Below are 15,152 nucleotides of genomic sequence, written 5' to 3'. Positions count from 1 at the left end.
ATACATACGGGTTTGGAAGGAGGGACTGGACAGACTTGCAGGCACGAAGGAAAGCGAAGGCAACGGTGCTTCTCCGGGAGCAAGAAGCTACCCAGCACGGAGCCAGGACACGGAGGCCGCACCTGTGGGTCAGGGAGACTTAGCTGGGAGATGCCAGGGAGGCCGGGGGCAGGAGGGTGAGGGAGGCCATGAGGACCTTACGGAGCCCTGGTGACCCGGGGCCTCACGTGGCCCTGAGCACCGAACTGCCCGTCGTCCACAGCGGTCGTGAAGACCAGCACACACGGCCTCAAAGGTTTTTAATGAGCACCAAGGAGTAAAGGAGAAGCCTGTCACGTCAGCAGCCCCCTTCCCTGCGAGAGGACACCACTGGGACACTAAATCCACAGTCCGGGCCACATGGCTGTCATGTGGGGACACGCTTAGGCCAGAAGTCGGCTTCCTGCATGTGGGTTCCAGGTGTCAGGATGATAACCCCATCCTTCCGAGGCGGGGGTCCTCAGGGCCACCCTCCTGGGGACAGAGCACAGATCCCCAGGAGCCAGCATGGGTCTGGTCAGATGAGTCGCCCACGCGCGTTTGCTGACCTCCAGATAGCAGACTTGGGGGGAGGCCGAGGGAGCACAGACGCAGCGTCCATGCCCCTGGTGAGCATGAGTCCGGGGTCCACCTGGCCTGTCGCGACAGCCCCACTCACTCTACAGAGCTGGCGGAATCCACGAGAGGGTCGAGGCCGTCATTTTAACCCTGAACACGTGCACGGAGGCCAGTGAGCGTGGGATGACTGCCAAGACGGGCTATGGGTGTGGGCTCTGTCCTTGCCCCAGAGGGAAACTGAGGGAGGGGGTCCACCCAGGACAAGTGCACTGCCCCCCACCAGGGTCCGCCAGCCAGAGCAGGTCCACGCCCCCGCCCGGCAGGCAGACACACAGGTACTCCCGCCCTCTGGGGACGCTAGGTGGCCGGTGCCAGGCCCCACCTCGCTACTGGGGTGGGCGGACGTTGGGCTCGCTTTGTGACTCTGAGGTGTTTCACCGCACAGACATCAAGGACGTCTGTCTAAAGTGGTGCCCGCAGTCACAGAGTTTGGCTCTCCCAAGGTCAACAGCAAACCTCAGGTCTCCAGGCCCCTGAGGAGGGAGGGGTCCTCCCGGGAGAAAGGACAGAAATAAGGGACGGGGTCCCGGCCCCAATCCGAGCTGTAAGCACATCCCAGCTCCGCAGAAGTCGGTTCATGAAAACGCGACTTTGAGACCCTTGAGAATTCCTAGTCCTTCTTCAGGGAGACGCTCGCCCCGCAGCCGCCCCTGCTCCCAGCAGGGGAGCAGCCCAGTCCAGCAGCAGGGCAGGGAGAACAGAGGCTGGGGCAGGGTGCCCCCGAGGCAGTGAGGGCACCATGCACGAGCCCCCTCACGCACGTCCGCCCCGTCCACCCGCCCGCTGGAGGGACCCCCGGCGCCGGCCCCGCGCCCCAGGCAGCAGCATCCCGTCCCGCCTCACCTGGCTGTGAGCGCCTCGAGGCCGCCCAGCACCGCGGAGGCCGCAGCCGCAGCCGTTGCTGGAGGCCCCTGAGAACCCCCTGGGGGGCCCCCCTCGAGGCCATCCTGCTTTCTCCAGGGACGCGCTCGGCAGTGGAGCTTTCTTCTGCGGACAGGCTCGTGCAAGGGCGGAACGGGGTCCCGCCGCCCTGCAGCCCTCTGCTGGGAACAGTCGGACGCAGGCGGGCGCTGGCGGCGAGGGGGAGGGCGCCCCACCCGGCGCTACACGCCGAGCTGGGCACACGACCTCCTGTGACCTTGCTGTACCAAGTCCCGAGGAAGCACAACAGAGCGTCCAACCAGCTCGCCGGGTCCCCGGCCTCTACCTCCAGGCCTCGGGCTGCCACTGACCGTGGGCACGGACAGTCACCAGGGAGCCCGCAACCGCCTGCCCACGAGGGCTCCCGCAGAGGCTGCCACCGGCCCCCAACCCGTCCCCACACTGCGCAGGACACAGACGCACGGCGGTCTGCACGCAGGTCTTGGGCGTTTCCTTCCTCGGAAAGGGGCTTGCGCTGGCCGGGGCTCCCGGGGTCAGGGACCTGCTCCAGCTGCCCGGGCCAAAAACACCTTCCAAGTTCAGGAAGTCTCAAGTTCAAACAAAGAACTACAAGGCGGGAGGAAGGGAGGGGAGGCGGCCCCAGGCCTTCTTGAGAAAAACTGGTAAATTCCTCCAGCGGTGACCCCTGCCTGCTGCTCAGCTCCGGAGAAAGGAAACCGTAACGTGGCTTTGCTTGGCGAGTCACACTTCCCGCGATGCCCAGTGTGGCCCCGGCACGACGGCTCCGGACCCTGGTGCCCGCACCACTCAGAGGGGCCGAGCGCCCAGCACTGCCCTGACTGTCCCAGAGCGTTCTGCCGCGTGGGGTGTGGCACTGGGAAGGCCTCCCACCCTCACCCTCCTGCCCGAAGCTCATCCCACACTCACCCCTCCCCCGCTGGCAGCTCATCCCACCCTCACCCCTCCCCTGCCCACAGCTTATCCCACACTCACCCCTCCCCTGCCCGCAGCTCATCCCACCCTCACCCCTCCCCTGCCCACAGCTCATCCCACCCTCAACCCTCCCCTGCCCGGAGCTCATCCCACCCTCAACCTCCCCTGCCCGCAGCTCATCCCACCCTCACCCCTCCCCTGCCCGCAGCTCATCCCACCCTCACCCCTCCCCTGCCCGCAGCTCATCCCACCCTCACCCCTCCCCTGCCAGCAGCTCATCCCACCCTCACCCCTCCCCTGCCAGCAGCTCATCCCACCCTCACCCCTCCCCTGCCAGCAGCTCATCCCACCCTCACCCCTCCCCTGCCCGCAGCTCATCCCATCCTCACCCCTCCCCTGCTGGCAGCTCATTCGGGGCCATGTGACGGAGGTGCCAAGGGCCTGAGTGTGTGTGTCTTATGCTCAAGGTCACAGGATAGAAGCTGACAGAGGGTTGGCACTTGGGTCTGTCTGAAAGGCCACACTCGGCCCCAAGCACCATGGGTGCCAGAGCAGGCCAAGCTGGGTCGCCACCACATAACGTTTGTGTCATCGAAGTGCCTTGGCGCCCACCCTCCCCCCGTGAGTGTTCCAGGCTGCGGGACCCTTCCTGTGGGAGCTGGAGACTGGGGGGCCGAGGGGACTGTGTCTGGCCCAGCCCGGAGGAGGCAGCGGCCCCGGGGCCCACGATCAGCGTCCCTCACAGCTCTGAGCAGGGAAGGTCCCGAGAGTGCAGGTGCCGGCCCCGCTCACGTCCACTCCGCCTGCACCCCCACCTGGGCTGTCGCTGGCCCCGCGCCACCCCTGAGTTCCGGGGGACGCAGGTGAAGCTGGCTCCAGGGCCTGCATCGTGAGAAGCAGCGAGGACGGAGCCGAGCTGGGGGCTGCGCCCAGAAGCGAGGGGAAACCGTGACTGGGCCTCTCCGTGCCACCTCGGCCCCTCCATGCCAGCCTCCCGGCTAGGCCGGCCCGACGCATACCCGGGAGGAAACAGATGCATGTTTGATGTGGCGCGTCGGGGACACAAGCGCTCTTCCTGCGGCTGTGGCCAGGGACCCGAGCCCTCAGCCCCGCGTGGCCCACAGCACTGCAGGGAGGACGTGCGGAAACATGCTGGCCGCTCCATGTCCGGGGGAGCGGCCACCATGAGCCACGTGTCACCACCGAGTCTCTCCCCGTGTCTGCCTCCCCACGTCAGCCGGAGGCGCGGGCAAGAGCGTGAGGACGGGGCCGTCGGGGCCGTCACATCCGACACGCTCGTGGGCGCCCGCACAGGCGGCCCGCGGCTGGCCCAGCCTCTCCTGCTTCTCTGAACGCATCTTACAGATGTCCCTGATGAAAACCTTTTCCAAAAATCAGTTCTGTGACGCGAACCTACTCACAACCTCTCCGTCTCTCTATCTTGTAGGATCACAGACTTCAGGTTTGGGAAATGTCTTGAAACCATGGGTTTTCCCGGCCTTTGGGGGACATTCCCCTCCCTGAGCCCCCCGACTTGGAAACACAAACCACAGATGTCCGCGGTCCCAGGCCGCCGGCCAGGCAGGAGTGCTGAGCCCCGCCAGGGGAGGCTGGCAGCCTTGGCAGGCCCCTGGAGCACTGGGCTGACCCTCTGGGGACAGCTACTGGCGAGAAATTCCCCCCCACAGCTGGCCGGCGCATCGCGGGCAGTAAAGAGTCTTAAATTAATCAGGGCAGGGGCAGGAGCTCTTCAGCCTCGGCCGCACCAGTGACGCTGGAGGTGCGGACATTCGGCCCTTGGAGATGGACGCCTGGCTCTCGGCCGCGCGAGGTTTCTGGACTCGGGGGCAATGGGCTCTTCTCTCTTTTTCTTTTCAAGACGCAGAGTAGAAGAAACAGCCCCCGTGTGCCCGTGTGGAGCCGCGGCCTCCCCCGGGCCAGCCCACGCAGGGGCAGCCCGGCCACGGTGCCGGGGCCGCCGGGCGCCTCCCTCTCCTTGCTCTGCCTTCTCACGGCCTGTGTCCTTCCCGGGTTTTTCCCTCGACCTGGCGCCTGGCAACCCGGCCTCAGAGGCACAGACGGTCCCTTCTCCTTGCGGCAGACGCTCTCCCCGCGGCTGGGCCAGCACCGAGGCCTGCGGGCACCCCCAGCCCCAGCAAGGCCCCCTCCCTCTCGGCTCCGGGTCCCAGCCCTACCGGCCGCTGGCAGCCGCACCGGACAGCGATTCCCAGCAGAGCCCCGCTGCAGGCCACCACTCATTGTTCCCTGTTTAATGGGGGCTTTCTGTCCCTTGCACTGACAAAGACAGGAAGCTCTGGGAGCCGGGCCGTCGAGGTAACCCGTGAGGCTGCAGCTCTGACCTGCCAAGACCGCACAGCCCCGGGGGGACACGCCGCCGGACGGAGGCTAGAGCTGCTCACGCTCGAAAAAGAGCTTCTTGAATGATACACGTAACTTTGTAAAATGAAGGACCCGTCACCACGGCCCAGTCACGACAAAATCTAGAGTCTGCGCCCGAGTCAGATGGAGCCAGAAACCAGCTAACGCCCGACGGGGGACGGGAGCTAAGTGGCGTCCGCACTGACAGTAAACAAGCACCTTCACTGTGCCGGGACGACCACTCAGCGCGTGCCATGGGGCTGCACTTTCCGGGGGAGGTCTCAACACTTATCAGGCTAAGTGGGGGTCTGTGCCTGGAGATTGTTCCCAGAGAAGCTTCCGGATGCGAGGAAGACCCTAGGGTCCTGTTCAGCGAGCGTGGACGTGCCATGTCTGCCTGGCACAGCCAGCACAGGACAGACGCTCCGTACGCGTGGGCCAGCGAGTGCGTGAATGAGGGACCCTCCCGCAAAACTGGGCTTTAGAAGAGAACACAGGACAAATTTTAACCCTTTGAGGGTTGATGGAGGCATAAATCTCACAAGTGATAAACCACGGAAACCTGTCTATTCAACAACTTTCCATATTTGTTTGCCATTTACATAAGAAATGACATGTTCTCCCTTCTTAACAACTGAGACATCAAAACCCTTAAAAACCGTCTTCAAAGATTTTATTTATTTATTTGACAGATCACAAGTAGGCAGAGAGGCAGGCAGAGGGGGAGGGGGAAGCAGGCTCCCTGCTGAGCAGAGAGCCCGATGCGATGCAGGGCTCGATCCCAGGACCCTGAGACCATGACCTGAGCCGAAGGCAGAGGCTTAACCCACTGAGCCACGCAGGTGCCCCTAAAAACCGTCTCTAAAGACAGAGTAGCATTACGAAGGTGAAGTCATACTTGGGGCATCAGCTCATCATCAGTTCACCTAAAACTTTACTGAAAAAGTCACCACTGGGACTTAACACCAGCCCTTCCTCTGCAAAGATAAGAAATTGTTTTTCACACTCAGGGACAGGATTCGCTTCTTGGACACTGCTAAGAATAGAACGACAAAAAGCCAGAACATTTGCTCAAAGCCCAGATACACAAAAGCCACATAATCTCTAAAATCCAGACAGAATAATCAGCTCTATTGCGTTTTCAAATTTACCACTTAGAATCTTCTAGAAAGCCTCCTGCTAGGGTTGACCCCCTCTCGGTGTCTGTGTATCTTTGGGGACTGACGCCGGGGTAAGTCCCCTCGGGGAGGGAAGGAGCTACCACTTTGAGGCCCCTCCATGAAAAGCGGGGTGCCAGGGCCCAGACCGGTGGTGTCCCCAGGCCAGCACAGCCCTGCAGAGCCCACGCTCATGCACTCGGGCACTCCCCTTTCTTCTCCCTCACCCAGAGCCCCCCCACACTTCCCAGCGGGGTCACTAACGGAGTGAGACGGTTGGAGTGCTCAGCAGTGTCATTGCGCACCAGATAGCTGTGCCGGCTTGTTCCCACCGGGAAGAGACAACCGCGATCCCTATCCCCAAATCAGACGTATAAAGTGAACGGGTCAGATGGCTCCCAGCTGATGAGAGACGCAGTCCCAACTCCAGCGGCAAGGCTTACCGAGAAGCAGGTCCACAGAGACGAGGGTCTGGCACAGACGCGTGCCCAGCACAAAGGAGGAGCCTCCAGCTGTGCCGGTGCCCGTGCCTGTGCCTGTGCGGCTGCAGGGAGACACGGGCAGGTTCACCAAGCACAGCCTCCTGTTCGGGGGGAGCTGCACATGCTGCACCCGGCTGCGCAGGGAGTCCAGGGGCCCCGAGGACCGTGACAGCGGCTCTCCTCCAGCGAGAACATGTCCTCCAGGCACAGAACCTGCCTGACAGACAGCTGAGGTTGGGAGACCGGCCCCTGTCATGCCTGTCGATTGTGACTGGTCAGAACAACAGAAGGCCCGTCCGGTCACGCTCGTGTCTCTCGACAAGCCCTGACGTCTGACACCGGAGCAATCGCTCTTACTCGGCTGCAGCGGGAGCTCAGCCCCAACGCGCTCTCGCCTGGAGCACCTGCCGGAGGAGCCGCTGCGACGCAAGTCCCCCACTGGGCCCGGGAGGCCCGCCTTCACCAGCAGCAGCGCCGGCGGCCACCCTCATCGGCCTGCGTGGGCTCAGCGCCGGGGCCCCTGGGAGCCTGGAACACGGCCATTACTCTCAGGGAACCCCTGACACAGGTCGGGTTCGGAGCTGGTCCGTGAAACACTTAGCAAACCACGTGAATGGCACACGCAGGGGCTGCCTGGAAACAGGGGGTCCGGAGAGCTGGTGGGTCTGGGAACGGGTCCCAGGTCAGAGAGGGCAGCAGCACGGCGAGGGTCCCCCGGAGACACTGGACACAGGCAGGCCCCAGGGGCCCGATGACCAGAAGTGCGTTGAGTGCCCAGGTCTGGTACCCCCAGAGCACGCTCACTGGGAGCCAGCTTCATGTCTGCTGCCTGCTCCGCTCACACAAAGGGGTGATGAGGGACACACACAGAAGCACGAATGTGACCGATTCCTGCGAATCCAAGGTCGTCCTCTTCCAGACATTCGAAGCGTCCCTCGGAACTGCATCCGGGGCCTCATGCTTCTCCGTGTGGTCAGCGTCTTCCAGACGCCACTTCAACCGAAGACCAAACAGCTGGCCTTCCCTCTTTGTAGCCATGTCCACTGAACGTGGACACCTCAGACACACTCACAAAACACGTTGAGCAAGGGAAGCAGCTCTGAGCGCTGCAGAGCCGCCGTGGTCCCCAGCTTGCCCTCCAAGGCACTGGACAACGTCTGTGCCACGCTCGGGGCCATGCTTGGGGCCACACCCATGGGGAGCGGTTTCTCGAGTCCTTAGGAGAAATACTGCCTCTTGATCAAGATCTGCCTTCTGAAATTTCTGCTCATTGACTGATCCGGAGGCCAACAGAACACGTCCCCCCGCGTCCAGCGGTAGGAGCCTGCCACCCTGAAGGACAGTGCTGCGCTCCCGGTGGGTCCCCTGCTCTCAAGCAAGGGCCAGAGAGAACACTTCAGTATCTTAGCAACAAGGAGACGGGTCACGCGGAGGCCAGCTCTTCTCCCCGTGGACGGCCGGTGGTTCAGATCACAGCAGGTGCCACGTTCATGCCGCCCAACAGCCTGCCCCAGTGCAGCGCCACGGACACGGCTCAGGGGCGGGGAGGCCGCACTCCACTCGCCTCATTCTGGACACAGGCCAGAGGGGCAACTGGTGCCCCGGGCACGTCTCCCAAGGGGTTGGCAGCAGCAGGAAGGGGCTGCTCGTGACAGCCACATCTGAGCAGCAGATCTACCAAAGCAGGTCCCACGGCCACCGAGGGCCAGTCACAGATCACACACCCGCGTCTGGCCCTGGTGGAGGGGCCAGGAGTGAGCTCTCGCTGGGAAAGAATCCGAACAGTCTTGTCATCTCACATTTTGTGCACCGCGGACCGTGTGGGACACAGAGAAAGGCTTTCTCCGAGTCCAGGCACCAGGGCAGGACGTCCCTCGGACGTTCACAGATGCACTCTGCCGTGAGTGCGGTGGGTCTGCAGAGGCTGGAGACGCCCCTCTGCGCACTCGCTGTTTATCCCGTCTCTCCCGCTTCGTCCGAAGCTCAACCAGACAATTCACACTTTCTCAATCGCACATTTTATTTCTGGAAATCAGGGACGTAGTCACCAGTCTCCCATCTTTAGGGATTTCGTCTTCTTGCGCAGGCCCTCAGTTTAGACCAACTCGTGCTCTCTGCCCCTCGCTACTTCAACACACACGGAGTCACACACCAGGCCTGGGGCGAGTGGTCAGTCAGGGCGTCAGAGAGCCACAGACGTGGCAACACGGCTGCAAGGCAGGCGGCACAGTAGGGACGGCGAGGCTCCCGGCAAGCCTCTGGCCGTGAGACTGGAGGCAGGGAAGGCCCCAAACTAGCTGGTGGGCGAGAGCAGGACCTCCAGGCAAGGGCGGTACGAGCACAGGGAGACCTTGTTTTCCATCTGATTCCATCTCTGGAGGCCACTGAAGGAGTGAGGTATCTGCTTCCACCACCCACCGACCTGGGCCACGGCGCCTTCCCGCACCTATGCAGGCGTCAGACACACTGGGTGGGGGCGGGCCGAGCATCTGCCTTTCCTACAAGTGTCTAGTGATGCCTGGTGGAGACCACAGCCTGAGAACCCCGGGTCAGACACAGGAAATCAGCAGCACCTCCAGCGGACCATCCCAAAGGCCAGCACACCACAGATTTCACCCCCAGAGTCGCACTGGGGAATCTCTCAAGCCCGGGCCCGACTCTGGCGACAGGTGTAGGCAATTCCCGCGAACCCGCCTTGTTCACGGTCAGCAGCAGTTCCGGCTGTCACGGTCACTCTCATCCGATCCCAGATCCGACCCACGGTCCGTCACACCTCTCCCCCACAGACCCACGCCACTGGCCTCATGGCCTTCTTCCTGAAAGGACTCGGTGTGCAGAAGGCAGAGCTGAGCCAACAGCCCCTCCGGGTTCCACCAGAGGCGTCGGGCACGGGCACCGCAGGAGCGGACGACAGAACCCGCGCCGGGCATTCGCTCTGCGGGAGGCTGCGGTCGCTGCATGGGAGACCCCATACCCGGCATCCTGGAGAGTCTGTGCACCGGCTGGGTCAGCCCAGAAGGAAAGTTTCCTCTGACAGGTGCATCGGGGGGGGGGGGGTCAGGCCACGATGCTCCAAGGTCGTCCTGGGAAACTTCTTCTCCCCTGAAAGACCCCTCTTGCTGCTCTGGTCCCTCAGCTCCCAGCCCGCTGTCCCACTAACCCGGCTCGACCGCACTCTGCCTTCCCAGGGAGAGAGGATGGCCCAGAGCTACAAGGGCCCGGGACGGCCCAGCTTGGGGCAGGCGGGTCGCCCTGAGCTCCTCCTCTCCCGCGGCGCCCAGCTCCGTCAGCCCCATCTTCAGAACACACCAGGACCCCCATCCACACTGCCTGCCACCTGCACGCCTGCTGCAGGCCCCAGGGGCCATCAGCCCTCTCCCAGCCCAGGCTGTGGCCTCCTGCTCACAGGGCAGCTCCACCTTCCCAGCAGGCCGGACCAGCCTTTAGAAAACGCGGCTCCGCTTGGTGTCTCGGAAGCTCCGATTTCCCGGGGTCCGAGCCGAGGTTGGCGCCGTGGCCCAACCGCACACGCCATCTAGCTGTGAGGGGCCGAACCGCGCCCCCACCATTCCACGCGTCCAAGTGCCAACCTCAGGACGTCAGAACGTGACTCCACGGGGACACGGCGATTGAGAGACAAACCTGAGACGAAATGAGAGGCCTCCGGGGTGGCCCTGCTCCCACGTGACTGGAGTCCTTCTAAGAAGATCAGACACAGCCCGGCGGAGGGACGGCCACAGGAGGACACCAGGGTAAGACAGCCATCTGCAGGACTCGGGAGGGACCCGTCCTGCCCGCACCTCGGCCTCGGACCTCCAGGCTCCAGACCGTGGGAAAGGAGCCTCCCACCTGTGGTTCACCTGGCAGCCGGGGCTGACCAACGCAGGGACCGACACCCTGTGCCCTCACTCCCTGCTCCTCCGGCCCTGGCCCCCCACCTCCTTGCCATTCCCACCTCACACACCCAGGACCCCAGACCCCACGGTGCTAACACGAACAGCCGTGTTAGGCAACAAAGACGCTCGCCAAAACTCCATTTTACACAGAAAATGCTTAGGATGGGTTTGGCGTTTCTGGGTTAACGACTTATTTTCACATATTAACCCAAGCAGACACCCCCTCTACGTAGGTCTGCACAAAGGGAAGCTGGGGGAGAAGATGCCGGCTAGAGCTTCTCTCTGCGACGTGGGGTCTGCTCTGTTGTGTCACTAGGGACACGGATGTGGCCATCAGACAGCATCAGGGACCAAACCCTTGGCGCGCCACCCGGAGGGTTCTTGGTGACGGCTGCACACGGTTTTGGTTTCAAGAAGAAGTCTGGTGACACAGCCCAGGTGTGAGGTCCGCCCCGGGGACGGCAACCTGCTGCCATCTAGCAGCTAGGAGGAGAGGCGAGTCGAGACTCGTTCCCAGCTACAGAGTGACCCAGGGAGAAGGGGGGTGGCAGACAGAGGCTCCCCCAGGGAAGCCCTGGGGCTGCAGCAGGGGTCGGGGTGTGCCCACAGGCTCACAGACGAGGTGGCGCTGGGCCCCGTGCACCTGCGGAGGACGCCTGACAGCAGGACCTCAGAGTGGCCGCAGGCACGGAGGCGGCACACGTCAGCACCAACTCTAGATGGGGCAAAAGAGGGAAAACTCAACGTTTTTAAAACACTGGCTTGATTTCTACATGGTAAAACACAATCTCTTCTTCATTAAAAAACAATATTTTAAAAATCATTTTTTCAAACCCTAAGTTCTTCAGGAGAGCTCATGATTCCTGGGACTCATGCACTGTCCCTATTTGGTCTGCTTCTGTGTTCGTATGAAAAGCAGACATCCAACCCCAAAAAGAACAGCCCTAACAGGAAGAAGGTAAGTGAAGCGTGAGTGTCCTGTCCCCTCCCCAAGCAGGGAGAAGGGGTCTCCCGACTGACCGTACCCCCTGAACTGCCCAGGGCCAGGAGGGAGCTGTGCCGTCCCCCCATAGCTCTTTGCTTTTCTTGTCTCTAAAGCAGTTCTCTGAAGTAATCCAGAAAAATAGCTACTTCCCCAACGTAAGGCATCCTTTTATGGTTACTGGGCCTGTGATGTCACCAATTACTGGGAGATGACCAGGGGGTGGGTCCTCCTCCCAGGACTGACGGCGGGGTGGGGGGGTACTCCTCACAAGATTCAAGGAGAGCGCTGCCCTCCCTGCAGGGCTGTGGGACTGAGCCAGTATGGAAGGGTCAGCCCCAGTGAGGCTGCAGGGCACGATGTCAGCCGTGGGGCCGGCGGGAGTGTGTGGGAATCACTGAGACCTCGGTCCTCGTGGCACAGGGAGCCTCGGGGAAGGACGGGGAGCAGCCGCAGAGCCCTGCACGTCGGAGGGGAGGAGGGGATGGCAGCCAGGCACGCTGCACCTCGAGACCAGAGAGAAGTCAGCCGGGCTGTAGGGAATGTGTCCCGGGCCGTCCTAGGTGGGGGAGCTGAGGGGTTCCATTAAGACCGTACTGATTACCGGCCCCAGAACAGCATGGTGTCTTTAGGGAAAGCCCAGCACACCGAGCGCCAAGAAGTCCTTGGAAGAGGAGACTTGGGGCCAGTGCAGTCTGCACACGATACAGAAGAGGACGGGGCCCCTCTGCTCCTGCACAGAGCTCAGCCTGGGCCTGCTCTTCTAGGCTCTCTCCCTTCCTAGCCAGAAGCTTCTATTTTTGCCAGGAAGAAACTTCCCAGATCAGGTGTGTCACAAAGCTACGTTTATGCTCCTTCCTCAGGTCTGTCCGGAGGTCCCAGCCACAGAGCCAGCCGACAGCATCCCCCACCACATCATAGCGAATGCGGTGGGGGGCCTGGGGTCTTCAGAGGGATGTGCCCTCATTAACAGACGTGGAAGGAGAGCCCCACTCCACACTCTGAGCAGCTGGGCTCGCAGCTGGGCTGTCAGCGGGAATCAAGCTTCTCGGACGGTGGTGAGCGCAGTGGGGAGGAGACGGGACAGGCAGGTGGGGGGAGAGCTCACGAGAGCGGGTCTGGGCGCCCAGTGTGTGGGCGCGTCACACACGCTCTGACACACGCCACCAGGACCTGGGCCACACGAACTTCCCAATAGGACAGAGCTTACAGGTTGACGTGCAGCCTCACCCGTGTGCCCGTCCATCAGGCCCACCACCCCCCAGCCCGTCCGCCCCGGTCTGCCTGTCTCCCCGACCGGGCACCATCCACCCACGACGAGAAATGCTACCTTGCTTGAGGTCAGGGCAAGCACAAGGTGGCCCCAGACTTGCAGACTCCCCTGGCCGCTGTTCCCCGAGTCTGGTTCCTGGACTAGCACCACCGGTATCACCTGATTCTCAGGCTCCACCACACGGAAGCGGGGGGAGAGGTGGGGGCAGATCTGTGACGGTTCCCTCCAGAAGGTTCAGAGGGCCTGGCTGGAGGACCACTGTTCTGCAACACACACCTGTTAGTTGTTTTTTATTTTTGTTTTTTTACTTTTTTAAAAGATTTTATTTATTTATTTGACAGAGAGAGCGAGAACGAGAGCACAAGCACGGGAGTGGCAGGCAGAGGAAGGGGAGGAACCAGGCTCCCCACTGAGCAAGGAGCCCAATGTGGGACTCGATCCCAGCACCCCGAGATCACGACCTGAGCGGAAGGCGGCCGCTTCATGGACAGAGCCCCCAGGCGCCCCAGCACACGTTCAAACCGACTCTAGGTCCGTCAGTGTCTCTCCCTCAAGCGCTTCCTGCCTTTTCACCAATTACTGTGAATCTAAAGAGAAAACCAAAATTTTGAAAACGCTGGAAAGGAGCCGCCACCCAGCACAGGAGCTTCCGCAAGCTGCTCGTGGCCTTGAGATTAAAGACCGGGTTGAAGAGCACATACGCTTCCAGTTCTCAAGGTCGGCAGACGCAGCACCACCCACCACACGGCGCCTCCGGTGCCCTCACATGAGACCAGCCCGGACCCCTGGTGGCAGCCAGTCCGTCCGAAGGGGGGACAAGGCAGCAGCATGTCCAGACCCTCGGACAAAGAGCGGCGACTGTCCGTTGGGAGGAGCTGTGGAGGGAAACGGACACGAAGCCTTTGAAAGGTCCCTGAGCGCTGCCTGTCAGCTCTGCCCTGGTCCTCAGGGCTCAGGCCCCTGCCCCGAGTCACAACACCAGCATAAAGTCCTGCGTCCTGCCATCTGCCACTAACTGCTAGTGACCTTGGAGGCACAACGCCTGTGACCTCCGAACAGCAGTTCTGCACCGATGGGGAGCTCCTGTCAGGATGCGTGTGTGTTGTGGCCCAGGCTGGGGAGGAGGCTGACATCGACCTAGATTCCCCTCCCCACAAGGGAAGGTGTGCGTGCCCCACAGTCGGCGGATGGCACCGCGTCAATGGCGAGGGATACACAAAGCCTGCATGCGGCGGGTGGCGGGGAGGGTGCGGGGGACACGTAGCTGGATGGGAAAGGACTTTGTGCCGAAGGAGCTGACGGTGTCAGTGGTACCCGGACACAGCTGCCGTCCTCTCCTCCACTAAGCAATACTAGGGATTCGTAAAGCAGGCGTCTGTTGACTGGATTTGAGAGAGACTTGGTGGAATCTGCAGCCACGGGAGCCCGGATGTGACAAAGGACACACATGTGAGACTCGCTGCTTAGCGCAAGGCTGCGGTCAACATGGACGCCCAGCTCGCAGCAGATTTGGGGAGCAGCCTGTCCCTCCTGCTCTACAGAGAAGGCTTTTACAACTCAAACTGCACATATGTCTCTCCCAGCCCACTCGAGAAAAAACCTCCATCCCTAAAACCTAGGCAATGACATCACTCTTGGAGCTGTTCCTGCTCTGTCATTCCAACCCCAAAGCCTGAGCAGAGGGTGCTCCTGTGGGTCTGCGAGCCACCGTGCCCTTCACCCAACGACGCAGGCCATACCCTACAGCAAGCCAAACGCAACCGAGTTCCAGGGAAAGGGAGCCGTGTCTCTGGGAATACGAGGCCGGATGGCACACGACGGGTCATTGTCTTTTGACCAATATACAATAAATCCAGTAGCTTTAATCACAAAAATCACCATTAAACACAGAATGTCTCCAAGGATCTTGGTTAGATAATCACACACAACGATGTTTAACCCTGGCTTTGCTCTCAAAACCCCGTGGGGTCTCCCACTTACGGGAGAGAGAGGAGGGAGCCCACGCCTCAGCCAAGGGACAGAATCTAATCTCGCAGAAAAGCATTATTTAGACAACAAGGTAATGAAATACCACGACATAACATATGGCAATTTTCAGGCAAGAAACTGGCAACTTACTTTTAATGACAAAAGGTTATTTCCTGTCCATGTCAAGGAAAGCTGGGGACTGAGGACGCCCTCCTCCCGCCCTCGCAGCCTGGAGACCCAGAGCAGGACCCTGCCCGCTCAGCGCTCTCTCAGCTCCATAGGGATCCATTCTAACTGCTCCTCAAAGCTCAGTCTAAGTCACCTTTTAATTAACACAGAAAACGTAGGTCCGCTTAGGCTCCTCCCCCCTTACCTACCCCCTGTTCAAGCGTCTGTCTTAGGTTTTAATTATATTTCGTGGAAAAAGCATCATCTGATTAACGCGCACTGTGCCTCCTGGAAACGAGCGCGCACAGCCCCAGCCCCGCACCGGCTGCAGAGCCCGGGGCTCGGGTATCCTCGACCCCCCCCAATACGGATGCG

At 61.5% G+C, this 15,152-nt stretch overlaps 1 protein-coding gene across 5 annotated transcripts in view; it reads right to left on the bottom strand.

The window, feature by feature from the left end:
* Positions 1-15,152, bottom strand: part of MCF2L (MCF.2 cell line derived transforming sequence like) — a 118,729-nt gene that overhangs the window by 77,887 nt on the left and 25,690 nt on the right. The window contains exon 1 of one of the 5 annotated variants that reach the window (XM_047720465.1): positions 14,760-14,925. The exons of 3 other annotated variants lie outside the window; for them this stretch is intronic. Coding sequence is in view for 1 of the 2 variants with exons in the window: in XM_047720457.1 (XP_047576413.1) it covers positions 1,501-1,603 (103 nt within the window). In the remaining variant the exon portion in view is untranslated. Of the gene's footprint in view, positions 1-1,500; positions 2,374-14,759; positions 14,926-15,152 lie in introns of those variants that run through there. One more of the 5 variants, XM_047720457.1, reaches the window with a different exon arrangement.

The sequence above is a fragment of the Lutra lutra genome, chromosome 3 (genome assembly GCF_902655055.1).
Source record: "Lutra lutra chromosome 3, mLutLut1.2, whole genome shotgun sequence".
NCBI classification, from domain to species: domain Eukaryota; kingdom Metazoa; phylum Chordata; class Mammalia; order Carnivora; family Mustelidae; genus Lutra; species Lutra lutra.
Note: the sequence above shows the minus strand (reverse complement) of the source record. Positions and strands in the feature narration are given on the sequence as shown.